Below are 26,934 nucleotides of genomic sequence, written 5' to 3'. Positions count from 1 at the left end.
CACTATATTTCCAAAGGAAAATCATTATCTTTAATTTCCTTTCTTTCCTTTCAATCCACACTTCATCAGTATCTCCTTATTTCTAGCAAACAGTATTTCATCTTCATTACTACAAAGTATTATTTCACTAAGGTGAATCAAGGGCAACTACCCCAAAGTGTAAACTTTCTTAGAGAGTCGTTCGGGCCAAGTCAGCGAAGAACATCGAACGTACAGAGTCAGAAAGAGGAAGAAAGAGAAAAAGAGACAGAGGAACGCGAGATCTGTCGTGACGGCACAACGGGCCACCGATTCCTAAGGTGTCGCTTTTCGATGGTCTATTTTTACCGAAGACGAGCCAAGGCAGTCGGGAAGTCGGTATAGCGACGGTTGGTCGCTATTATAAAGCACGGGCCGAGCGTGTGTAACTCACCGCATGTAAGTGCGCTGTGTCCCAGACACGCTGTGGATTTTTGATTCAAAGAGAAACAGAGACACAGAGTAAGAGAGAAAGAGAGAGAAAGAGAGGATAATCTATCACGATAATCACGTGAAAACGAGAAGAAGAAAAACGAAGGAAAAAAGAAAAAAATCAGGAACGTATAATCATACGCCAAAGAGAAAGAGAGAGAGAGAGAGAGAAATTTATTTCACTTGTGTTGTGATAGATCCTTCCTCGAAAACACAACGTATTATCTCTCTCAACACCATTTCTTCTTCTTCGACTTCTCAAAGAAAACTCATTCACGTATGTAGGCGAAGATATACAATGAAAAGGGTGAATAATCTCTGTCTCTCTCTCTCTCTCTTTTTTTTTCCTGTATCTTCTTAGAGAATAATAATATTATTATTCTCGAGAAATTCTAAATATCTCGAGGGAAAAAGAAAAAAGAAAATATCCAAACAAGTACACGGTGGATGTTCGTGTTTGATGTAAAAATACATTTTATTTTTTTTTCTATTTATCTCTCTCTCTCTTTCTCTTTCTCTCTCTATCTGTTAACACATACGCGAATAAAACGATTAGAAAATATTATAAATTACGTGACATAAAAAATTTCTTTTTAAAAGATGTTAATCAATTAGAGACAATGCTTACCAACGAGTGTTCGGATAATTATTATACTCGCAACTCACTCGCTTTATTCTCTTCTTCCTCTTCATCATCTCAGACGTTTCTCGTCGGCGCCTCGTGCGTGCCAGAGACGAGGAGCAGAGTTTTGCAAGATGCGAATTCAGCTCTTGCGTTTGAGGGAGCCGTCGTGCCGTCAAGCGACGATTGCGTATTCCGACTTCTTTCGTCGGAACTGCAGAACGAAAAGCGCGAGTTACGTAAAGTTGAAAAAGAAAAAAAATTACGAGACGTTTGAAAAGCCCGCTAAAGGAAGAAGATAACGTATAGTGAGAGTGAAATAGAAAGAGAGAGGGGAGAGAGAGAGATAGGAGAGCAAAAACCACCGACTACCACCTTGTACGTCAACATCGAAATGAGGAGAGCATCGTACGATAAGTAAAAGCCCTTTGAGTCTCCTTTTCAAAGTAATTTTGAAGAAGAAGAGAGAAAGAGAGGTGTCTATGAGTTTTTTTTTTTCTAAAATATGCATACACACACACACACATATATATATATATATTTATTTATTTATATCTTCAGTACTACTGTGAATTCCTTTTTTTTCAATGTCATCGAAATCCCTGAAATTGAAAGATTATTTATATGTTATTATCTTTATTTGTTTTTTCTTCTCTAACGTATCATACGATTTTACGGTGTTACGATAATTCTTCTGAGAATTTGTCAAAGTTAAGATTTCATTATTTTTAATTTTTAATATACAAAAGATTGTATTATCTTCTTTACATAACTAACATCATAATATTAATTTTTCGTTGTTTGTTTTATTATCCTATAAAAGGAAATAATTGTCATTATAACGACGTCTCTATCTTTGTAATTCGTTATAAATGAAAGATTTGGAAAAAATCGTTCCATTTATTAATTTGAAATCCGAATGGCCAGTTCGATCTTTGAACGTTCTACTTGGCTCCAGCTTGAAACTCAAACTTCTAGCAAACAGTCTATTTAAAGCGACGTATCGATCACGCATCCCGTGTTCCTTGGATTTAGACGTAGCACAATAATTTTCATGGAATAATACAAAAACTACCAACGCAGAAAAATAATTTTTTGAAAGAAAAACAAACCTTTCCCTCATCCCTCTCACCTCCGGTAAAAAGGTAAAATCATACGTAATATTCGGAGTAACGAACTTGCAACGGACCTATACGATGTTTCACGAAGCCGTTCATTCGAATTATTACGCTTTCGTCGTATTTATATCGTTGATAAAGCCATGCTGTACATTGTAACAACGTACATAGATTGAAGTAGAGATACGTAAACGAAAGGATTTAGGTGAGTGAAAATAACCAGGAAATTCCCAATGGAAATCGACGTTCGCGAATCTCCTCGTGTATTTTCGAATGATTGCTTTTTTATTATTTTTCTTTTTTTGCATCGAGATCGTATATTTTACTTTTATTATCGTTTATATAGATGTCATTATTTATGGTTTCTTCTTTTCAAAAAAATATTCAAGCGCTTTAGAACCTATTTATTATGATACAAATAGATAATAAATCGACACCTGTTCTAAACGAAACAAACGATCTTCCTATTTTTGCTTTCATAGTGTTGACTATTATTGCTCTTGTCATTTTCGTTTTATCACGTATCCTGTTTGTCAAGGAAGAAAATACTTTCACGGTAAATACAGGACTGCTAGAGACATGGCTTGAGAGAGAGAAAGAGAGTAACGCTTGCTGTTACTCCGTATTACGTTACAACAGATAAATTTAGCATTTCTTTTACACAGAACGTCTCGTTGTACCGATGCCAATACCGCAACGCGGAATTAATTGGCCGCTTGGAAGGGAACCAATTCTTGACGCCAAAAAAGCTTCATCAGTCCTGCGCGTCGTTCGAACTTTCCCTCTAACTCTTTGGCTCTAACTCACCACGAGACATACTCGTGCTTCGAAATCCAAGGTCTATCAATGCTCAAGGTTCTATTAATTATTTTTTTGTTTTTTTTTTTGCTTTTTTAATTATCGACATAATTTCGTAATCATTTAAATAGGATCATCTTACGGTTTTTATTTAATCTATTATCAAGGTCTTTCTCCCTCTCTCTCTTTCTCTCTCTCTCTTTTATTTAGGAAATTCAAGATAAGTAACTGCATATATTTTGAATTCTTTTATTATTGCTGGAAAAGCATAAGCATTTCAGCGTTTAGTTTATAGCAATACGTGTGACCAAACGAAAGAAACTCAAAAATCAAAATGCATTCGATTTTGACTACGGTACAAAGTTGTTGTTAGTTTTTCATTCTCAAAAGATATATAAATAATAATTAATTTCATTTTTCTTTTTTTTTTTTTTTAACAGATCCAATAACGCCAAGCGTAACATTTTAGCAACCAATACATCCTACGGTATAACGTCTAGTAACTTGAAGAATGTGAATCAGAAGTATAGCAGTTTTCAGAGTTACGAGAGTTTGCAAGAAAAGAATTATTTACAAAGGAGTATTTCTGCGGACAATGTGATACGATCACGTGGTTACAAACCTTCAGACAGGCACGATCCCGTCAAGAGAAGCTTTCTTGAGAATCTTACTTCTAAAATACTCCATTTCGATATGGTAAGAAATAAATAGTATTTGAAAAGATGGTAAATTATATTATAAAACAAAACGAACTCTCTATCATCTAATTTTTGTCTGCAACAAAATTATGTGTATAAATATAAAAAAGTTATATTATTACTTATACTATATCTCTATATCTATATAATTATACTGTATTGAATAATAAATAAATAGTATATTATTTAAATAATAGTATACTATATTAACTTAAAAAATACAAAAAAAATAATAATAGTATGAGTAATATAATATATGACTAAGTATGAAACAACAATCGCGTGTAAGAGTAAATATCAATAACTTCTTTGGCACAAAATGTATTTACTTGAAACTTCGTACTTTCAACTATATGGTTAAAAAGATATATATATACAACACACACATACACACAGATATTCTAAACATGTCTCAATATGTCCCTGGTCAACAACATTTGGGTAACAATATGTCTATTAGTAAACGTTTCCGATCTTAACAACGTATTTACAAAACGATCGAGTATTCTATGAAGAGAATGAAACGAATTTATTTATTTTTTTTTTTTTTTATAGGAGAGTGGCGAAAGAACTCCAATCAATCTTCAAAAATTGCTTACACCGGCCTCCGATTCGCATGAACCACTGCAAGCAAAAAATAGTGCGTACTTGACAATTTTCGATCAGAATGTATAATTGTTCTTGATGGATGAACGATTTTAAAATTTTAACATTTTTAAGAACAATCTCGTTCCTCAATATTCTTTTTTATCATTTTTGTTTTTTTTTTGTTTTTATTTTTTTTTTTATAGAAAAAATGTTTGCCTCTTCGTATTTTTACGCACCCACACATCCTACCGTGGAGGATCAAGTCGAGTTGGCACGTCGAATTTCTCTATCCCTGAGTGATGTTAAGAATATGAAAAGCAAAGGGCAATCGATGTATGTGAACAGAAAGAAACGATCTGTCAAATGGATCCATGATGGCAATGGTAAGTTACTAACATTTATATTTCATTTCTGATCTCTGTGTAATTATTTCTATAATTTAGTTTATATCTTGAAAGTTAATGTTTGCTAAGAAAGAGAAAGAGGGAGAGAGAGACAGAGAGAGAGAGAGAGTGTGTGTGTGTGCGTAAGTTATTATTAGTGCGTAATATGATTATACTAATTTTTCATTTATCTTCATTCTTTCAGGTACTGAGGGCGAAGAGGAACCATCTTCTCCTATGCATAAGGTAAAGAAATAAAAAAAGAGAATTGAAGATAATCATGCTACATCTTCTTACTATATATAGTGAAATGTATAAATAGGATAAAGTACCTCTGAAGTGTGTAATGAATCCACATGGGAAAGTTTTGGATATTCATGGGATTCAGGCTCTAGGAGAAGAAGTCAATATCGAGCCTATGCCCTCGCATCCTGAAAAACTCTTTGATATTGTTCGTGATCTTAACAATCAAAGAGGACGTGGTAAGAATAATTGCGTGATAGTATCTTTGTGAGATCTTATAATAACTTTTGTAAAATTGGTGTCACACCTGATAAAGTGGAGCAATCGTTGATAATCTTTCAATTTGAAGTTATTACGATCGTATATCATATCTACGATAAGAAGCTATTCAAATAAAAAAGGCGGGCCGGTTAAAGAAAAATATCTCGATTTAAGAATATATAATACGTATCGAATTTGTGCCATATTACTGTATCAAGTATAACATATTTATATTTAATGAATAATGTTTGGCTATGAAATGACAATAAATTTTTTGTGAGAATAAAAATATTAGTTGATAACATAAAAGTTATATTTTAAAGATCGAATAAAAAAATAAAAATGAATTATTTAGGTGCTGAAATATTCGCAAAGCGTCGAAAAAGATCTGAGAAATGGATCGTCGATCAGGATCAAGCTCAATTACCGAGTACACCTGGTATACAAAAGACACCTGGTTATTCCTATCAATCAGTAAGATTAAACAAAATACTAATAATCTATTATGAACTTTAAGAGAAGTCATTTGATCAAGATTTTTTACGATCCACAGGAAATGAATGGTAACAGCAAGTTTTCGACGTTACAATCGCCTTTTGCACAAACGGACAAATCATTTTATAATCCATTTGCAGTGGATCTTTCTTTAGATAACATCAATCCACCAATGACGAGTACGTATATTACAAAAAAAAGAACCATAACGTGCACTATCATACTCATTTCAATTTAATAAACAAAATTTATGGAAGAAAAGAAGAAATCTTTGATAGAGTTCGAATTAACGTTGTTGCGTAAGATCAAGAAGTTGTTTACGAGGCTAGAGATAAAAAAAAAAGAAAAAAGGAAAGAAGAAACACAGAAGCCTAGATTTCTATGCGAACGTTCGATGGGTTCGATCTATCTGATTTTTCTATTTACGTTGCACCGATCGCGTATAAATAATTCAACGGGTCGGAAGGCAAAAGGAGAACGCTCTAGAATTCCACAGGCACTTGATAGCTTCTTCGTTGTAGGGATCAATGTTAGATGTTGGATGAACGCTTTGGTAAAAGTTCAGCAACCCGTTGAGTTCCAATTGGCAAGCTTCATTAACGTTATTCAATCGGTACAAGACTCGGATGATTTTGTTTGCCTTATCTACATAATATATATCTACGACTAAAATAATCTTATACCAATAATGATTTCTTTAGATTTCTTCTGTTTAGTTTAATATAACAATCGTCGAAAAGTTATAGATCGGTTGACAAACGGTTTTTTTTTGTTATTTCTCGAATCTTTCGTTTAATCATTTTAGGCAGGTATCATCATCACCATCGTCATCATCATCGATCCTGTCAATTAACTAACGATTGCAACCATTCAACGCAAATAAAAAAGATTTATTTGAGAGAAGTGGCCGTCGGCACCGACACCGACTTTCCAATAGAAAAAACTGAATTGAATAACGACGCACGTCGTAGCAACGGCTTCAATGGCGTCAGATCAAGCAACGCTAACGTTGAAAGGCGCTCTAACAAATTGCTCAGTAGCAAGACTAACGCTAACAACACGCAAATCGCTACTAACAAAGAGACTAAGACTAACAGCAACAGAGAGATCAAGCAACGTCTCAGCAATAACTTTTCCCAGGATGTACTTGTTAACGATAGGAACAAATTTAGAAATAAACAACAATCTGTTAAACGTGAGGAAGATGTTGCAAGATTCTCTGACAGCGACGCTAGCGAATATACACCGGTTCCTGTTAAACAACTGATCCAAGAATTTGAGAAGACTTGTAGACCGGTTTTACAATATAAACAAATCAGCCCAAAAGTTATTCCTATCGTTCAACAATGCCCTATTGACACCGACATAACACGTTTCTTTCAAACTAGAACTTCTGTTAAATATGAAGAGGAAGTACCAGAAGATGACGAGGAGGAAGACGAAGAGGAAGAGGAAGAATATATACGGTGAGAGATTATGAAGAGTTTACACACAGTTAGAATTTTAATAACGTGATCTTGTATCGTTTAGGAATTATCTTAATTAATATTGTCTCTTGAATTAGTCTTCATCTTATCTAATTTCTATTAGGTATCATGATTTTCTCTTATCATATGTATTTTCCATTTGAATTATGATCTATTATTCGTATCCAAATATAGGAACTATTATTTTATCTGAAATATTTCTTTCTCTATTTTGAAAAGATAGCAATAACTTTGAAGAACATACTTGTCTTCTCAAAACGTTTAGCTATCTCTTATGAGCAAGATATTTCGGATAGAAATTTTTTAACGAATTAATTTTCTTCGAATTAACTGATTTTTCGGGAACGAATAAAATGGCAGACGGTCGAATCGCGAGATTCGACAGGAAAAGCAAATTAATAAACCACAGCCTAGAATCGAGAATGGATATATGTCGACCGATGAAACTGAGTACACGTCCGACTCGGATTCTCTACGAACTTATGATTTCAAAGATTACAAGGATTACAAGAACGAGACATCGATGTATCGTTATGAAAAAACTTCGAATCGGAATGTCAACGGAGATGGAGACTATCCAGGTTTACTCAACGATGAATATTCCCAACGACGAAGATCAGCGACTTCTCAAGAATTAGAATCATATTGTAATGGAAACGTTAAATTCGTTAACGAGGATTCCGAGTTACCAGCACAAGCGAAATCCTTATTACTTTCGATGGTTGCCTCACAGGATGATATACTACAAACTATAAAACACCTTCGCAATACACCAGTCCTGGATAATCTTTTACCTGGTGTCTCGCCAGAACTCAAATTTACTGATTCTTATCCGGAAGTAGGCAAGTTAATAAGCATGCGCTTTTAATGAATTTTTTTTCTTCATTTTCCTTATTCTTATTTACGTTTTTGATCGCTTCGCCAATTGTTTGCTTTTACCTGTAACAAAATAACATGTGATTGAAAATAACTTTGATTATATAATCTAATGTATATAGGGAAAAAAAAAAAACAAAACACGAAGAGACACAAATAAATCGTGCAAGTATTATGAAAATATTTAAGTTTCAAGAATTATGTAATTGTGTATTGTTACCCCAGTTTCGCGTTGAAAGTTTTTATCATTATATTGCTATGATATTTTGTTATAATTATCATTTGATATTTGCAGGCACCAAATTATACGAGGATAATACATACAAAGGACCAAAACTGGCCAGTATTCATAATTTAACTAATTATAATACTGCACCACGTGGTTGGGATCAGTCATTAACTTATTATCGACCAATCAAATTTGAAAAATCACAGGACACGATCGTGTATTCCGATTTTTAGATATTTATACAATATCTGTTACTTTTTGCTCTGACAACTGAATGATATAACTATCATGGTATATTTGTAATTTTAAATCATTTTTTTTTCTTTCTGTAAAATATAATAAAAGAAAACATTTTCTTTCAGTATACAAAGCGATCATAAAAACCGTTCTGTGGAAATATCGAGAATGAAGAAAAGAGAAAAAGATAATTTGACTTTGTTCCTTATGGATTGTGGATCCAGTGTATTTTGCTATAGCTCAATGAAATCTTACATATTACATTAAATCTATATTGATTGAAAAGGAGATTAAAATTCCTATTTTTTTTGCAATTCGATTTATATTGCCACAGCTTTGTTTTGCTTGATATATATGTATATATATGTATATATATATATATATATATATATATATATATATATATATACCTACCTCTCCTTTTATTAAGACAGTTACATTATTTATGCTTATTATGCTTTTGACAGTGTTACATTATTGCATAGTTTTCTTTATTATATCATGCGAATAAATGTTGTTTTCATAAATCTGTTTGACTCTTTTATATCTTCCAAGATATCTATGATATCTATGTTTCTATTTCCTTCATGTTGACCTGATTATTAAGTAAAAAAATGATCATATATATATACTATAATTAATTGTCGTTTATCTGCAATAAGAGTATTATTATGTTTGTTTCTCTTCCACAGGTTCTGATTATTTCATTTATTTTATCAACTTATTTACAATGTGCAATAAATTACTAGATATCACAGATAAAATTCATTTATCAATTATAATCATATCAAATCCTTCTTTTCTCTTTATTATCATATTTTTTAAGTGACGAGTGAATCATCAAAGAAAATAGATTGATAGTTTATCCTCACGAAATATCAATAAATCTTATCTATTAAAATATAACAACGAAAGTCAAATTCTGACTTTGGAGTTTAAATACGATATAATCTCTCAAAATAACACTCAAAATTTTCTATTTGATATTTGTTTGATTACATAAAAAAATTGTATTAGTTAAAATTATTTAGTCTGCGTTTAGCGATCACACACAGATGCACACGCATACAAAACTATTAAACTAATGAATTAAATTCGTAAAATAGATTTAGAAATAAACGAAACGTCACCATATAGTCATCATATTCTTTCTCCTTCTACTTTTCTTTTTATCTCTCTGTTCACCTCGAGATTGCAACGGTCAGTCGTAATTCAAAGAGACAGATATAAATATAACCAACGCATTATCTCGTTAGTTTTGTTCGGGATCATCCAGCGAGTCACTCGCCATGTCGGGAAACGTCTCGCTACTGTTCTTACATTTATTAGCCTTGTGTCAATTATGTTTTATCACAGAAGCTTTTTATATATCAAGACAGTTACTGGAGGAGAAGCAAACTTGTGGATACCAAGTACGTAGAGAATTCAATTTTACGTAGAGTGATCAATTTACAAAAATTTCTTTTTTTTGCTCATGAATGATTACTATTTCATTTGTTTTTATTTCTTAACCAATTTGTATAAATTCATTATGTTTCTTATTTATTATCAGGAACCTGAATATAGTTAAGATGTTTTTTTTTGCTTTTTTTATCTAGTCATGCCCAGTCATTCAACCAGATAAATTAAATATACATTTGGTTCCTCATTCACATGATGACGTAGGCTGGTTGAAAACCGTCGATCAGTATTACTTTGGAAGTAAGTACTATTGCTGATCAACCGCTGTTATACTTTCTATTAAACTTTTCATTTATTATCAAGGTCGATCTAAAATACAGAAAGCCGGTGTTCAATATATACTTGATAGTGCAATCGAAGCATTACTAAAAGACCGCGATAGAAGGTAAAAAATTTTATCAAGTACGAATAATATCCTACTAATAATGTAGATATGTATTCTAATAAAGGAAATTTGACAATAGATTCATATATGTTGAAACTGCATTCTTTTGGAAATGGTGGTTAAGACAAAACGAGAATGTAAGAGACAATGTAAAGATGTTGATAAACGAAGGAAGATTAGAGATCATTGGTGGCGCTTGGAGTATGAATGATGAAGCTGTCACTCATTATCATTCTATTATCGATCAGTTTACTTGGGGATTTAGGTAAACAAAAAAAGAAAGAAAGAGAAAAACCGATTAGTAAAGTTTAAATTAATTAACATTAGGCGATAAAAAGTCCTTTTTTCTTTTTAATGTAAACGTTATTCAACATGCAGGAGGTTGAATGATACTTTCGGTAATTGTGCTAGACCACATATAGGCTGGCAAATTGATCCTTTCGGACATTCGCGAGAACAGGCATCTTTATTCGCGCAAATGGGATTCGATGGTATGTTATTTGGTCGTTTGGATTATCAGGACAAGGCACAACGTTTGAAAGACAAGAGTATGGAGTTTATCTGGAAGGCTAGTCCTAGTCTTGGTAAAGATTTTCTAATAACCTTGAAAATAATCAAAAAAATTACGTTCAAGTTTCTTTTTTATCTTTAGAACTGCAGACGTATCTTAAGAAAAATTTTTTTAGACATTACTTGCTGTGAATTATTGTATATTTTTGTTATTATTTAGGTGATCGTGCCAACTTATTTACTGCTGCAATGTTTAACACTTATAGTCCACCGCCTGGCTTTTGCTTTGACGTATTATGTAACGATGAACCAGTGATAGATGATCCTGATAGCCCAGATTATAACGTTCATACAAAAGTACATAATTATCTATATTTCATATAATTCTCGTAAGAAAGTTCATTTTATAAATTTTCTTCGTTGCATTAAAACTGTTGGAGCATTGTACTAACTAACGAAACGAAGATTAGAAATGGAAATAATATTGAAATCTATCGATTATTATCAAATTTAGCCTTATAATTTTCTGAAAAATTTATATTTTTATATATATAAATTGAATATAATTGGATTATTTACATTTCTAACGTATTTAATGCTGCTGCGAGATCGATATGAAAAATTGTAATATTTTCTTCTTATTGCATATTTTACTTTACTTGAATATAACAATGTACTTCTTTTTTTCTTTTTTATCAGATAGATGATTTTCTAGTATATGCGAAAGAGCAGGCCGAACATTTCCGTACAAATAACATAATATTGACGATGGGAGGAGATTTCACTTATCAACAGGCGGAAATGTACTTTACGAATCTGGACAAATTGATAAGGTATTAACGTTTCGATTTCACTAATCGCAAATTTAACTTGTGCCAATATATGTGTATGATACGTATGCGTACGCGTTTGAATAATATCGACAAAATTTATTTGCTTTTACTACTGCTATTAACAATTAACTTCCCTTAGTCGTTTTATTATCGTCACTTATATATTTGTTTGGACATGAAAATATATTAGAATATTGTTTGATTCGCAGCAGCATTAGTAACAATGTTAGGAACAATCAGTCTAATAATCATATCAAAAGCTAAAAGCAAATGATTTTTTCATTAATACTATAAGTTCACATTTTGAACGTATTAGTTAAAATTATTAGTAAGATCGTTGTGCATGGACATACATTAAAGAAATGGACTACTGACCTCTGACATGTGGTAAGTAAATATTCATGGGCCGTTAACAGGTGGAGTTATTTTTGGCGTATATACAAATTCAAGCAAGATCTTACAAAACTAATAATCTTATCGTCACTATGGGAGATGACTTTAACTATCAGCAGGCGGAAATGTGGTTTGCCAATTTAGATAAATTAATCAAGTAAGTTTTACTCGAAGCAAATAGAAAGAATTATATTCTTATATTACCGCGTTGATACCGTAACAAAAAATTATTACAAATAAAATAAAAGGTAAAGACATCTAATCATTATATTACATGTAATAATATGATCCAATAATATTTGGTTAAGTTAGGAATAAGTTTTGATAATATTAAAATAAACATGTAATCGGGCTAAATGACCCTCTTACATGCAACAAAACTTATTTATAATTTAACATTATATTTTTCAAGATTAAATTATATATTTTCATATAATAAAATATTGAAATTATTTATCCATTTATCGTAGATATGGAAACAAATTAAATGGATCAACGGTGAACCTATTTTACTCTACACCATCTTGTTATTTGAAAGCGTTACACGATGCAAATATTATTTGGCCAACGAAATCTGATGATTTCTTTCCTTATGCAAGCGATCCTCATGCTTATTGGACAGGATATTTTACTTCAAGGCCAACGATAAAGTATTTCGAAAGAATGGGAAACAATTTGTTACAAGTAAAGCTTTGCAATTCCCGTTTAATCTCTCTAAAGTATCTATAAAATAATTATCGTATCAATTTCGAATACGTACCAATTACATTTTTGATTTTACAGGTGAGTAAACAATTATCCGTTTTGGCGAATTCGAAGGAAAACGAGGAAGAATTAGAGCATTTCCGTGAAGCTATGGGAGTCATGCAACATCATGATGCAGTTACTGGAACAGAGAAACAATTGGTTGCAAGTGATTATTCTCGTTTGTTATACGAGAACATATTCAATAACGAAAAAATGGCTGCTAAATCTCTTTAGTAATAACGATCATCACTATTTCATTATTACACAAACAAAATATTTTTTTTTTTTTTGACATTCTATCTCTATTTCACAAGTATAATTTTTTTCTTTTTTTAACAGTCATTGGGCCAATAAGATAAATAATTCCAATGACGACTTCCAAATGCACTCTTGTTTGGAATTAAACATCAGTGCTTGTGCATATACCGAAGATAATGCAAATTTCGTTGTAACAGTATACAATCCTTTGAGTCGACGAATTTCTTCTTATATTCGTCTTCCAGTACGAGGAAATTCCTACGATGTCTGGGATACGAAAGGTACAATATTTTTTATAATAATGACTTTAACGATAACTAGAATGATCCATGTTCTTCTGAATTAACTATATAGAGAATCTCAAGATCATCTCTCAAATAATACCAATACATGATAGAGTACAACAAATACCTGGAAGAAAAAGTAAAGCAACGAAAGAATTATTGTTCCGTGCTATTGATTTACCAGCATTAGGTTACAAACGTTATACAATAAGTGCAAAACCTGATACAGAAGAAACATTTATTGAACCTACAAACTCCATAGAAGGAGATGTAAGTCAAAAAAATATTCACATTTGTGTTAGGCATTTTTTACTAACATTTTTAAATAATCTCTAACTATTTCATTGATCGTTGAATTTTAGCTTTATACGATAACCGTTGACGAATCTGGTCAAATAGTTTTTCAAAATAAGCATGACAAGGAAGTAGTCTTTGTTCAGTCTTTTCATTATTATGAATCAGCAGAAGGTAATAACAAAGTATTTGAAAATCGATCATCCGGTGCTTATATCTTTAGACCTAGGACATCATCCACCTTTAATTTACCATACGAAGGAAAATACTCTGTCATTAAAGGTAAATCGTATGAAGAGTTCACTTGAAAATGAATGGGCAACTAATAAACTCCTAAAGATAGATAACCATCATACATACGTGCACAAATATATGAAAAAAAAAAAAAAAAAAAAAAATATATATATATATATATATATATATATATATATTAAAAAAGTTCAAACTAACTTTGAATATTCGTTTCAGGTCATCTCGTAGAAGAAATTCATCAAACATTCAATCAATGGATCAGCCAAGTTGTCAGAGTTTATAAAGAAGATAATCGTATGGAATTCGAATGGCTTATTGGTCCTATTCCTGTCGAGTAAAAAAATTATTATATATACGTAATAATTATTTTATCTATATAACATAATCTTTTAATAACATTATTTTATATTATCACAGTGACAAAATTGGTAAAGAAATAGTGACGAAATATTCGAGTTATCTAATATCTGGGGATGAATTTTATACGGATAGTAACGGTCGAGAGATGTTAAAACGTAAGAGAAATTACAGACCTACTTGGAATTTAAAGTTGCATGAACCTATATCTGGAAATTATTATCCTGTCACGACGAAAATCTCTTTGAAGGATAAAATAAAGCCAATAAAGTTCTCTATCTTTACTGATCGTTCCCAAGGAGGTACCAGCATGAAAAATGGAGAATTGGAATTAATGGTAAACAAAAAACAAATTTTATAAATTTAAAAATTATAATATTACTAGTTTATTAACATAAACTGTACCCTTGTAATATAGCTTCATAGAAGATTATTAAAGGATGATGCATTCGGTGTCGAAGAAGCTTTAAACGAAATGGCCTACAATACAGGTCTGGTCGTACGTGGTACACATTGTATCTATCTTAGCAATACAAACAATCTCGATTCTTTTTCCATAAAAGAGAAAGAGATACCATTAAACTTAGCACTTCGTCCATCGATCTTCATTACGATTCCCTCTAAAACAAATATTGATCATTGGCGTAACGCTGATATAATGCCAACAGAAGTACGTTGCTATTTTTTCCTTTTTTTTTTTTTTTGGTAATAGTTTAATTATCCTTATTTATTTTTAAGAGAAAAGTCATATTTATTATCATTTTATAGAAATCAGGACTGTCCAAAAACTTGCCACCGAACGTTCATATTCTCACATTAGAACCTTGGAAAAATGGAACTATCCTATTACGACTTGAACACATATTCGAAGTTGGTGAATCTAAGGAATTTTCTGTACCTGTAGACATTGATATTAAAGTAAGTATTAATATTGAAAATAAGTTTTTGACTTAAATAATCTTGTCGAGATTAAATTTCAAATAATCCTTTGTAATCCTGCTTAGGACTTATTTACATCATTCACGATAACGTCGATAAAAGAAACAACATTAGGTGCAAATCAATGGTTAAAAGATAGCAATCGTTTGAAGTGGAATCCAGAAATAAATGATATTCTAAGCAATAGCGAAGAGATTTTCATACCTATCAGAATTCAAAAAGAAGCAATCAATGTACATTTAAAACCGATGGAAATACGTACGTTCATCTTAGAAGTATCATATCATTAGCTTTAATTGCATTACTATACATATTCATATATATGTATAAATACATATACAAATGAATGAAATACATGTATAAAAAAAGGAATTTGTATTATATCGATAATAAAAACCTATTCGTCAGTATATATATATATATGTAATAAAATATTGCATTTATCATTATATATCCAATGAAAAATCAGTATACGTATGTACCAATACCAATGGAGAGGTATAATCAAATTTATGTGTATACTTTTATCTTAACCCCTTAAGATGTAACAAACGATGTTTAAATTTTCGTTGAAAATTCATACTTGAAAGAAAATTGTATAATTTTCAGAAGATTTCATTATAGTATAGGGAGATATTGTTAGATGATACAAAAAAAGATAATCTACCTAAGAAAGTAACGTCGAAAAGAAAAAATTACATCTATACATTATATATTATATATATGTGTGTATGTAGGTATGTGTGTATATATAATATATATGTAATTTAACTAACATAGATGTCCCGAGAAAAACAAGAAGAAGATACATGGGCTCAAACGTTGTTAACGATAACGCCGGAGGATGATCCTGTACTGAGAGAAGTCAAATCAAAGATCTTGGTGTCCGCAGACGTGAATACTTCCTTGGATCTAGATACTAATAGTTTTCTTTATAGACGACCCCTCACTCCAAAATATCTCGTGGATTTTAACGAATTAGAGGATGAAAATATTAGACATATCGAAGTTCAAACATTTTTACAAGGCATATCGGTCGTTGACATTCCAATTGAATACAAAGATCAAATTTCGCAGACGTTGTATATGAGTCCGCCATGTCCTCCTATGAAATATTATAAAGATATTATGAGTAAGATTTTTTTTTACTATTAGTTTTATATATAAAATTATTTTAAATATTAATATAAATCTTCCTTTGGATTTTTTGAATTTGATTTTAATTTTTATTGGGTTGATTATAAAATAAGTGAAGTTTTACTATAATGTTTTTATATTTACAGTAACTTATTAATATTTTAATAAATAAGTATTATAATAAATAATAGTTTGTTGTTATTATTATTATTATTTGAATTATTTATTAATCAACCTAATATAATAAAGCAATGAACATTTAAAGAAAATATATACATAATTGAAGAAATATTTATTAGCATCTATGAGAGACGATCTAATGCCTGAGATAAAAAATACTCGTCAAACACAAACAATACTCACAATTGATCGAGATATAAGCCTACAAATTACCACAGAAATATTAAAAATCGACGTTACAAAAGAAGAAAAAGAAGAAGAAGGAGAAGGAGAAGAAGAAGGAGAAGAAGAAGGAGAAGAAAAAAGAGAAGAAGAAGGAGAAGAAGACGAAGAAGAAATAAAAAATATACGTTTTGTATGGGATGAAGAAGATTATTTACAAACTGAGCTGAATAGCTTGATATCCGATATTCTCTACTATCTACAAGAACGTGTTTTCTGGATTTTAGATCCTACGACTCTTTTACATCCGATTACGACTGAAAACTTTACTCAGACCTTGATAAAATACAATGCAACCACGAATAACATTGTAATCGACAACGAAACGCAAACTGAGCTAACTTGCCAACCTAAAAGCTCTAATACTGAATTACTTTCAGATTATCAGGCTAATAAAAACTTGATAAATGAAATTTTGGAAGAGTGTTTGGACAAGGCTGTTGAGTCTGTGGTATTAACTCAATATATTCTTGATGAGATCATTGAAAAATGTGGTGAAATAGTGAGATACCCTCCAAAAGATCAAGATGCTCAAACTGTAGCTACTTATACGGTAGACGAAAAGAAAGAAGAGGTTTTACGTAAATTACAATTACCAGTTGTCGTTGATTCATTGGAATCATCGATTGTAGTATTAGCACTTATCGATGACCTGCTAGAATCAGTTTGTGAAGCTATCTATAAAAATGCGTATATTGTCAGTACGGCTATTCTTCGAGACGTAGTTAAAAAATCATCGTACATTGGTTCTAAAATAGAGAAAATACGAAGTCAATCACATGGTTAGTTTTTACATTTTATATATATATAGAGAGAGAGAGAGAATTATCATTATTAATTAAAAGTGATCATTAGAATTCTAGCAAGTAATTTTTTTGATTTGTTTAACTCGTATAAAAAAAGAGTTCTTTTAATAATTTAGATAAGTTAATCGAGCAGATCTTAAATCAAAGAAGAGAAAAGATAGCAAAATTGATGATGAAAAAGGAAACAGATACAGTCTTTACACAAACCAGTATATCGGGTATACACGAAATAACAAAACTTGAAGATCTTAAGAAAAGTTTCAGCTGTATTTGCTTGAAAGGTTCAAAGTGTTATGCATGCATGAAAAAAGATGAAGACATACGAACGTTGCGTACACAGGATATACTTTTAGCTTATAGTAGTAGACCATGTCAGGTTGTCAGTAGTTCTTTTAAGATAGAAACTGATGAAGGATCTTCAAGTAGTATTACCGAAGAAAGAACAACGATATGTAAGACTTCAATTTCGGATGATTCCAGTTCAGAATCAGTCACAACAATCGATGTGGTTCTACAGCCAAAAGAAAAAATAAATCTTACAGGTAAAGTGAATGTTGTTTTTAAATGTATGCGAAGTATAGTATATTATATAGAAAAAAGATATTTACTTGTTATCGTTTAAAAAGATTCTCTTGATGGATGGACTCGTGCAATTGATGCTGCTTTGACTATACCATGGTCTTCTCAAAGTAAAAAAAATCATTTTGTAATATATAAATTAATATATTATATATATATTTTTTTTAATAATTATTAAAGTAAAAAATAATCTTCTTAAGGTTCCTTGAGTGAGACCAATAAAAACAACAAATTAACTTTGCAAACTATGAAGGTACTGCAAATTTTGAAGAGTACCTTCTGTATTCGGGATACCTGTCCTATGTCTGTCTTAGAAAAATTGACGAAAAAATCAACCGAGGAGGTCGATAACTTCGCTACCGATACAATTAATAATTCATGCTTTTGTTTAAAGACAAAAGATGATTATGTTACTGAAGAAAATATTGAAGATAATAATAGTATTGTTGATACGAAAACTTACAACCCATCGTTTGAAAATGAAAAATGTTTGTGTCATATTTGTTACACACTAGAAGACGCTTTGCGTCAATTTCCTGAAAATAATAAATCTTGCAAAGTGAAAATTATTCCTATACAATCAGCTTCATAAATACATATTTATGTATAGGATTGTTTCTTATATTTGTACGTACAACTGATTTTGTTACATCGATGTGCTATAACGTACATACGATGCATTGAATTCATGTATTCAATCTTTGTTATCTAAGAAAACATTACAATAAATTATAAAAATTTTACAACTTTTTTTCTCTATTGAAATGTTTGAAGTAATATTTTTGTTATTATTGAAGAGACTGTACATAACATCGCTTCGACAATTATCTTTTAATACACGCGATATTAGCTGTTTAATCGTTCATATTGCATCATACTTTTTATTGAGTATTATATTGTACGTATGATTCATTTAATAATTACATACGTATTTTTCGAACATATTTCAAGATTTTTTTCTTTAAATGTAATGTACAGTTCACTCTATGGCAGACATGTCAAATCTATTATTGCTAGCTTTGTTTTTTCAAAACATATAAAATTTCTGGAAGTTTTATATTCATGTATATCCTGTGAATAAATTATTTGTAAAATTATAAAATCGATAAATTAGATATCAAGATATTTATAAGCGTACAGTATTGTCACCTTTACAATAGATCACACATATCTTCTAAACTGTAAGTAATATAATTTTTCAAAAGTTTTATAATTATTTATGGCAAGAAATGTTAATCATTTAATTAATACGCGTATGCAAAAAGTACCAAAGATTTTTACTTTTTGGTAGTTATTAAGTAGTTCAAAGATCATCACATATAAATTAATAAGAAAATATAATTTTATAAATACTTATAAATAAGCATGCTTATAGTATTAATTTATAATTATATATAAAAGTCCATATATATATAATATATATATAAAATCTATATTGGTATGCTATTAATATTTTTGGTCAGATAAAATATAAGAGTAAAAATTATTGTAGTAAGTAAATCTCTTTGTAAGATATTCTTATCGAAATAAAATGCTTAATTATTAGCGAATGAAAATTGAAAATAATAATAGAAAATCATAAAAATATCTTGAAAAAATGATGTAATAAATGAAATTCTTTGTTGTTAGAATTCATAAAAGTAAATTGTGCATTGTAGCAGTCATCAGAAAACATGGATTTCTATTTATAAAAAAAAAAAAAAAAAGTAGAAAGATGATGAGATAAAACGAAATTAAAATTACCTTCCCTAATAAAAATGTAATCTAGCATTTCGATCTAAATTTTAAATTATCTGTAATATCCTACAAACGTTCATTCTCGTCATTCTCAGTCTGTAATTCTTTCACTGGTACTTCCATTACTGTCATTTGCTTTTCTTCTTCTAATATTTCTGTAGGTTTAGAATGACTCAAGTCATTCCATGGTTGTATTTGCGCAGATCCAAAGATCCAAAATAGAATTGTTGCAGAAACAAATACTCCTGCTGATAACCAGAACATAATACGCCATTCTTCCACTCCATTCTATAAAATAAAAAGATATTAATAAATACAGTTAAAAGTAATATACTTTTATGTGAACTTTTGATAAAAATGAACATACCCTTTCGTTGGTTAAAGCACCAATAATCGGTGGGATAATAAATCCAGGAAAACTACCAAAAGTATTCATAACACCATACAAAGAACCAGCAAAATTCGGTGCAAGATCTTGATGATTTACTAAACTAGTTTGACAAGCGGCACCATTAAAAGTCAATGCCAAGATCAACATCACCATTGCTGTTGTTGCATCACATCCAGCATAAGTCATAATAATCAAAGCAATAGCTGGACCCATGTGTGCTAGTAAGTAAAAAATATTTTTCAGAATACTATATATATATTTATTTATTAAAAAAAATGTACCTATAAAAAGTAGTATTAGATACTCACAAAACAGCATAAATATTTTACGAATCAGTTCTAAAGTTAAAATATTTTTTCTTCGAATATAATCACCAGCAGCTGCAAATAATACTCCAGCACCTAATCTAGCTATGTAAGGTAAGCCTGTAAGAAAGCCACCCTACGGATATAAAGCATTTTAATTCAATACCTCCATAAATAAAAGAAAGAAAGCGTATTTCATTCAGTACAAATATCAAGAGCTAACCGATTTCATATTGAATCCAAGTACTTCTAAAGTATACTTTGGACCATTAGTTGCAATGAAATATATGCCCCACATATTTGCAAAGTGAGCCCACAATAGAACTAAGAATGGTACCGATGTGACAACAGATTTTATAGGAAGTGGCACCTTTTGTTTTGATATAGAAGTACCTATTTGCTCTTTTATATATGACTTTTCTTTTTGAGTTATTCCTGGATGAACATCAGGTGTATCATATATAAGATAAACCCACAGAACATAAAAAAGTAACATAAGTCCACTAGTAACGTAATAAGCTGCTTTCCATCCAAAAGAACTGATTACTTGTCCACATAAAGAAAATGTTACAACCGTACCAAAAGGTCCACCTATAAAAAAAATGCATCTATGTTATTTTTATATTTGTTGATTATTTAACATTTAAGTGATTGAGATATAACCTTGCATAGTCCACACAAACATTCCTTTTTCGCTAGGTGGTACCCATCTCGCAATCATTGCATGAAGAGCAGGATAAACAGCACCCTATAATAGAATTTTTAATTGGCTTATCACTATTAAATGTTAGCTACTAGAAATAAAATATTACAGGAGAAGATAATGTGAAGTGTTATGAGATTAAATCTTTGAAGAATGTTAATAGACCAAAACCATAAAGATAAGAATATATTATAATTAAGTTTGTTTTATTATTTTATATAAATTAGTTCTTTCTGTGTATTAAAGTTTTTCTTATCTTAGTAATAACTAATGTAATAAACTGAGTAATAATAAATGTACTAATAATGAAGATTATTAAAAAACTTACACCAAAAAATCCCATCATAAAACGAAGCATGAAAACAAAGCCATAGTGAATACTGGAAGCCCATGGCATCAGGAGATTTAATACTGCAGGAATTAATGTAGCAAATCTGGTAATAACAATAATATGTGAGTTAGATTAAAAAATTAATCAATGATTCCATTAGAAAACAATTTAACTTACGCAACCACTTTAGAACCTCCATACTTCTCAGCTAAAAGACCAGCTGGTACACTGGCTGGTAAAACACCATAAAAATATCCAGAAAGCAAAAGTCCTTGTACATGTTGATTCCATTCGTAACGTTCACCGTACTGAAATTCATTTAGAGTTAAATCATATACCAATAATATTAAATATCAAAAGAAATATTGTTAAAGGGTATTACATCTTTTAGCTCAATAGTTTTATTACTCGTAAGAGAGTTTGCAGTACAAATAGGACCAACAGTTCCATTTTTACTAGTCGCATTTACCATAGCAACAATGGTAATAGACAAATTTGTACGTATTACATATGAGAACATACAGGCCAAAAACATCATCGCTCCAAGAATACCCCGGCGAGGTATTTTTTCTGTAAATAAAATCAAAAGATATATGCAAATTACGATTATCGATAGACAATAGGTTAAAAGTCATTTCAGATAATTTTTATTTCTATATAAATACGTTCAATGCTGAAAATGTTTGTTATGAACTTGATCAATAATTAATAGAATATTAATTTATAATAAACATTTTATCTTTTTAATATCTCAATATTTTTTATCTTCAATATTTGAATTATTAAGACATAAACTAATAATCTTGATAATATTTATTGTAATAAGTGAAATATTGTAAATCTTAATCTCGACCTTGAACGTTTTAGCAAAACAATTTTGTTGATAGCAAACTGACGTTTATGTAACACGTTTTATGACATAATATAGTTGTTTATTTCTGAATAAATTAAGTTTTGCATTTTTTTATGTTAGAGAATATTGCGGATAATTTGCGACGTAAAAAAAAAAACCACAAAAAAAAAGAATTGGCTCTATTCGGACGACCTTCTTAACACGTTTATACGATATATATTTCTCTCTATCTATTTTTGCAAAGCACTACATACATCTCCAATAAAACAGATTCAAATTATAAATGGTTCCAAGGCGGATGAAATAAAATTGAAAAAAAAGAAAAAATGTGTGTGCGTGCGTGCGTCGATCGAAATAAAAACATTTAGCTTTATATTATAAAACAAATATAAATACAATTCGATAATTACACATTATATGATAATCCATCGTCAATGTATGACATTCAAATATATTGAATTATATCCACACTATATATGACACTTTTGCATTTCTCCATTCATTCAAACGAAATTAGATACGTATAATTATTATATAAATAATAAAACCTATTCAGATCTTCTGTCATTTCCACGAAGAGAAAGCTAATTTATAAATATATACGTATTTCGAGGAATAATAACAAATTATTTCTCATTTATCGTCTTGTATGAATTGTTCTTTTCATTCAGATTAATACGAATTTTTAATATAAAAAATTAAAAAATCAAATGATCAAAAACATGAGATATAAAAAAACGCGGTAATTTCAAATTGAGATATTTTTTCTTAATTATAATTATTCCTATGTAATACTTTCAGAATAAATTATTACTTATTCGAATGATGTACGTAGTCTTAAGTTTTATAAATCATAAATACAATATATGGTACGACGAATATAATTTTAATTGAAGATTACTTACCATTGTACTTCCGGAAGAGAGTCATTTTGCTTTTCGTACGAGGACAATGATTGACGACGATGCCCCTTTGTAAATGCAAGTTCGTTGCACTTTCAAAACTACCTAGTCTTTCGTGTTCTCGTTAGGAATCAATTTAAATCCAACAATTATTTCTTTGATCAAAGAACTTCCTTCGAGATATATAAACGAGTATCTGTTGAAGATAATTCATTAATTAAATGATACAAGATTTATATCTAAACATAAATAAATAAATAATTACGAACGCATAGAATAATCGACATGATACTATATAGAACGGAAATAATACGTTATTATATACAAATGTTATTTATATAGATTAACGGTACTCAATTTACAATAAAAAAAAAACATTGCTATGTATTATCATTATTAATATTATTATTATATAGATCTTTGAAAATAATTGGAAGTATTATGTTTACACGGATGCCAATGACGTCATAAACGTTTCTAGAATTGTATACATCTCACGTAGTCATACTCGTCGACGTCGTCGTCGTATGGTCGTCGAAAAATACGCGGGTGTGGCAGCCATATTTAAAATCTATATTTACGCGGGAACGTATTAAAATCGCAATGTTTTAATTTACGCAATCTTATTTGTATCGATCGATTTCACTGACGTTATAAAGAATTAATCAATAATTTCTAACTTAAGAATCATACACACACATATAGCACGCGCGCGTGCGTACATGCTAAAAATATCTTATATAATCTTTCACAATTGATTCTCTAAAATCATTATCATAATAAGCACTGAAAACTAATAAATAGATCTAACGATAATTTTTAAAAATTGATTTATATACACAGATACACGTAATATAAAAATAATCAATAATATGGAGAAAGTATAATTTATATTTACTCGCATCTTACAAACATCTATATGTACGTGTAAAGAAACTTATTTCGATATAAAGAGAGTCAAGTACGAACTCATTAAAGACGAATAGAAATCGGAACAAGGATAAATCAAAGATATTTCCAATCGAATACGAGACATCGTTTTTCTCTTGAATATCTTGTGCTAAGAAATTCGAAATAAAAGACGATGAGGAAGAGAAAGAAAGAGAGAAAGAGAGAAAGAGAGAGAAAAATTACGGCGTAACGAATGAATGAATTTTATGACAATCATTGCTTGATTGTTTTATTATGTCGTTATCATACGATTAAGTTTACAGATAACATAAGAATGACGTTATCGTTTTAATCATTATTTGTTTGATATCACTCACGGGACTCCATTGCTTTGTAATATATCCTTTTTTTTTTTTCTTTACATCTTGCATATATGTACATATTTTATCCGTTTAAATCGATCCGTGTTTCTAATGAAAATAAAGTGTGCTGTTCTGTTTCACGGGAGCAGATTATTAAAATTTAATTATTGAAATTAAAAATAAATTTATTGTCTGATTTAATCTTAAAAAAATAAAGAAGAATTCTGTATAAATAATAATAAATTAATCGTGATAACGTATCCAAATAATATCTACATAATATTAAAAAAAAAAAAAAACAATGAATTAACGATCGATAAAATATATTAAATAAACGAAAGATGTCTCGGATCCTTCGAAGGTAAGATTATCATAATATCTAAAAGTTTAACGTAAATACGCGTACATACATACGTGCAGTTGTTTGCCACGATGCAGTTTATCTTCTACTAATTTATAATCGTTCTTATACATACATAAATCTTCTCTCATCAAACGTTCCCACCTAAACTTCTTGTTTTCGAAAGCTTTATTTAAAATTTTATAAACCCAAATCAAACAGAATTAAATAAAACGTAATAAAAATGTGTATTTACGGATTTCTGATTAAATCAAATGGAAACAGAATGATATCGTTGATTAAGAATAACTTCCGATTAGTCATTTATGTTCTAGCTTATTTTATTATGGGTTCCATGAGGTTTTCTTTATTAAAAGGTTAAAAGATAATTGAACTACTCGATTAAAACTTATCTAGAACGTTGAAAAAACGTAAAAAAAAAAAACCTTGTATATGTTATTATTACGTGTATTACTATTTACGCATTATTTACTTCTTTTAATAGCGGACGAAAAAAATTGTGAAATTGTTATGAAAATACATCATATCAAAAGAGATATTTTGTAATATACGTAATAATTGCATAGAGATAATTTTTTGTAATAACTCAAGCTGATGTAATCTATGAATTCCGACCAAATGTTCGAATAAGCACACAAGTGAGAAAACCAATGTACACATACGTATATACGTTCACATATGTTAATACGTATTCGTATGTATTATCTTATCTAAAAATATTATTATATTAATGTTATATTAAATGTTTCAATATATGCGTCTATGCTTAAATTTATTAATATTTATTTTTATATTATAATTTATTTTTATTTATTTCATATACGAATATGATATCAAATAAGAATCGATACGGACGTTACGTAAAATTGTAACAAAAAGATTATCGATCTTGGAGAATTCTTTCTTATAAATATTACAATGTGTTTAATGTTAACATGTCAAAAGAATATTTTTAAAATTTGCTATGACGCAATTGTATCACGAAAGAAACGTTTTACGTAGTCCACAAAAATTACTTGCAACGTTTCTTCCATCGTAATAAAGAACTCGATGATTGGTGCGGAAATAGTTATTTATAATTGATAAATCATACCTTGTTCATACTATGTATAGAAAAAGAATGGGAATCTCGACATCGCGCCAAAGAAGGGTCTACGTGACATTTCGATTCGATTACGAAAAAATATTAAATAATTTTATTTTATTCGTTAAAAATCAATACATTCGAATAACGAAATTCTCGCCAATCATTATGGTTCTTTGATGAATTGTTACGTTAAAATTATTATACTTTGAAATACAGTATGCATTAACATATTCCTATTTCGTATATAACTCGAACAATTGAATAGAGACATATGTGTTTAAACAAAATCAAACAGAATTTCTAATATTCTAATATTGTTTTGGTCATTTACGTACATTTTTTTTTTGTAAATTTATATAATATTTATACATAGAAATGAAATTATCATAATCGGATATCCTCATGAAAATAATTCATAAGTTATGATATATATAATAGAAACTAACCTCTTATTTCTATACGTGCACGTGTTTCATTCTTGTCCAGATTAGTAAAGTGAATTTTAACCGCGAAAACGACTGCGATCAATAAACTGTTGGATACTCGTTACTGTGAGATTTCACTGTGATCGTTACTTTTTTCTCGATCATTTGATGAACTTTGGCGTCTTCTTTCTTCTGCATTTGTCTTATCTTAACGCAATATATATGTCAAAAATGCTTACAAAACTAAATACCCGTGATGACTTGTGCTTCTTTTCACACTCTTTAAACAATACACGGTAGAGACTCAAACAATAGTCCAAGTCGGACGATGTAACATGATCTAATACGAGCGAGCTTCTACCAAGGTCTTCTAAAAACTTAGCCTTTTCCTCTCTTGCCTTCATTCTGCCAGCACTGTCACCTGTTGAACGATCTATGTATCGACGAAAAATGATGTAAGTCCT

General features: G+C 29.9%; 4 protein-coding genes and 1 long non-coding RNA gene across 14 annotated transcripts; 3 read left to right on the top strand and 2 right to left on the bottom strand.

Moving 5' to 3' along the window:
* Positions 1–423: 423 nt before the first annotated feature.
* On the top strand, positions 424–8,481 carry LOC127072060 (uncharacterized). Of its 8 annotated transcripts, none has more exons than XM_051012125.1 (11): positions 424–727; positions 3,429–3,684; positions 4,242–4,326; positions 4,478–4,657; positions 4,863–4,903; positions 4,980–5,139; positions 5,517–5,635; positions 5,715–5,835; positions 6,462–7,122; positions 7,504–7,985; positions 8,315–8,481. In XM_051012125.1, exons 2-11 carry the CDS (start codon positions 3,682–3,684, stop codon positions 8,479–8,481), a joined length of 2,019 nt encoding a protein of 672 aa, XP_050868082.1. In that variant the 5' UTR covers positions 424–727; positions 3,429–3,681. The 8 variants fall into 8 exon arrangements, with proteins under 8 accessions (XP_050868082.1, XP_050868088.1, XP_050868081.1 ...); XM_051012124.1 differs by lacking the exon at positions 424–727 and adding an exon at positions 780–1,480; XM_051012126.1 differs by lacking the exon at positions 424–727 and adding an exon at positions 780–1,548.
* A 1,239-nt stretch (positions 8,482–9,720) lies between these two features.
* On the top strand, positions 9,721–15,612 carry LOC127072058 (lysosomal alpha-mannosidase). 2 transcript variants are annotated; one of them, XM_051012115.1, is made up of 17 exons: positions 9,721–9,897; positions 10,084–10,186; positions 10,250–10,331; positions 10,411–10,596; positions 10,710–10,915; positions 11,062–11,198; positions 12,091–12,224; positions 12,538–12,751; positions 12,851–13,047; positions 13,154–13,353; positions 13,427–13,626; positions 13,719–13,932; positions 14,119–14,236; positions 14,320–14,596; positions 14,678–14,929; positions 15,028–15,177; positions 15,264–15,612. In XM_051012115.1, the coding sequence occupies exons 1-17, from the start codon at positions 9,775–9,777 to the stop codon at positions 15,486–15,488; spliced, it is 3,018 nt and encodes a 1,005-aa protein (XP_050868072.1). In that variant the 5' UTR covers positions 9,721–9,774; the 3' UTR covers positions 15,489–15,612. The 2 variants fall into 2 exon arrangements, with proteins under 2 accessions (XP_050868072.1, XP_050868073.1); XM_051012116.1 differs by lacking the exon at positions 12,091–12,224 and adding an exon at positions 11,541–11,674 and having other exon boundaries at positions 9,722–9,897.
* LOC127072072 (uncharacterized) lies at positions 12,742–14,196 on the bottom strand. Its single transcript, XR_007785310.1, has 2 exons — positions 14,101–14,196; positions 12,742–13,983 (listed from the first exon to the last, which is right to left on the bottom strand). It is a non-coding gene; the product is annotated as an uncharacterized LOC127072072 (long non-coding RNA).
* A 132-nt stretch (positions 15,613–15,744) lies between the features above and the next one.
* On the top strand, positions 15,745–18,714 carry LOC127072062 (FK506-binding protein 5-like). Its single transcript, XM_051012134.1, has 5 exons — positions 15,745–16,330; positions 16,635–17,519; positions 17,660–18,085; positions 18,170–18,232; positions 18,323–18,714. The coding sequence occupies exons 1-5, from the start codon at positions 15,979–15,981 to the stop codon at positions 18,712–18,714; spliced, it is 2,118 nt and encodes a 705-aa protein (XP_050868091.1). The 5' UTR covers positions 15,745–15,978.
* Positions 18,715–18,721: 7 nt separating this feature from the next.
* Positions 18,722–23,540, bottom strand: LOC127072064 (sialin-like). 2 transcript variants are annotated; one of them, XM_051012138.1, is made up of 9 exons: positions 23,348–23,540; positions 21,972–22,159; positions 21,767–21,897; positions 21,587–21,692; positions 21,219–21,303; positions 20,779–21,146; positions 20,559–20,691; positions 20,227–20,468; positions 18,722–20,147 (listed from the first exon to the last, which is right to left on the bottom strand). In XM_051012138.1, exons 1-9 carry the CDS (start codon positions 23,370–23,372, stop codon positions 19,926–19,928), a joined length of 1,500 nt encoding a protein of 499 aa, XP_050868095.1. In that variant the 5' UTR covers positions 23,373–23,540; the 3' UTR covers positions 18,722–19,925. The 2 variants fall into 2 exon arrangements, with proteins under 2 accessions (XP_050868095.1, XP_050868096.1); XM_051012139.1 differs by lacking the exon at positions 23,348–23,540 and adding an exon at positions 22,443–22,566 and having other exon boundaries at positions 19,441–20,147.
* Positions 23,541–26,934: the final 3,394 nt, after the last annotated feature.

This window comes from Vespula vulgaris, chromosome 24 (genome assembly GCF_905475345.1).
Source record: "Vespula vulgaris chromosome 24, iyVesVulg1.1, whole genome shotgun sequence".
NCBI classification, from domain to species: domain Eukaryota; kingdom Metazoa; phylum Arthropoda; class Insecta; order Hymenoptera; family Vespidae; genus Vespula; species Vespula vulgaris.
The sequence above is the reverse complement of the archived record's forward strand: the minus strand, read 5'-3'. Positions and strand labels throughout refer to the sequence as shown.

What these genes read in the sequence shown, in the direction of transcription:
- LOC127072060 (XM_051012132.1), top strand. Translation starts at nt 1,467, where the DNA reads ATGAGGAGAGCATCGTACGATAA. An exon ending in AGGAGAGCATCGTACGATAA is followed by an intron (nt 1,490 to 3,428) that starts GTAAAAGCCCTT and finishes TTTTTTTAACAG; the next exon opens with ATCCAATAACGCCAAGCGTA. An exon ending in CATCAATCCACCAATGACGA is followed by an intron (nt 5,836 to 6,461) that starts GTACGTATATTA and finishes TAATCATTTTAG; the next exon opens with GCAGGTATCATCATCACCAT.
- LOC127072064 (XM_051012138.1), bottom strand. Translation starts at nt 23,372, where the DNA reads ATGACTCTCTTCCGGAAGTACAATG. An exon ending in AAACTATTGAGCTAAAAGAT is followed by an intron (nt 21,898 to 21,971) that starts GTAATACCCTTT and finishes AATGAATTTCAG; the next exon opens with TACGGTGAACGTTACGAATG. An exon ending in TTGGATTCAATATGAAATCG is followed by an intron (nt 20,692 to 20,778) that starts GTTAGCTCTTGA and finishes TTATATCCGTAG; the next exon opens with GGTGGCTTTCTTACAGGCTT.
- LOC127072058 (XM_051012115.1), top strand. Translation starts at nt 9,775, where the DNA reads ATGTCGGGAAACGTCTCGCTACTGTTCTTACATTTATTAGCCTTGTGT. An exon ending in AATTTAGATAAATTAATCAA is followed by an intron (nt 12,225 to 12,537) that starts GTAAGTTTTACT and finishes CATTTATCGTAG; the next exon opens with ATATGGAAACAAATTAAATG. An exon ending in CGATGTCTGGGATACGAAAG is followed by an intron (nt 13,354 to 13,426) that starts GTACAATATTTT and finishes TTAACTATATAG; the next exon opens with AGAATCTCAAGATCATCTCT.
- LOC127072062 (XM_051012134.1), top strand. Translation starts at nt 15,979, where the DNA reads ATGTCCCGAGAAAAACAAGAAGAAGATACATGGGCTCAAACGTTGTTA. An exon ending in AATACGAAGTCAATCACATG is followed by an intron (nt 17,520 to 17,659) that starts GTTAGTTTTTAC and finishes TTAATAATTTAG; the next exon opens with ATAAGTTAATCGAGCAGATC. An exon ending in AGAAAAAATAAATCTTACAG is followed by an intron (nt 18,086 to 18,169) that starts GTAAAGTGAATG and finishes TCGTTTAAAAAG; the next exon opens with ATTCTCTTGATGGATGGACT.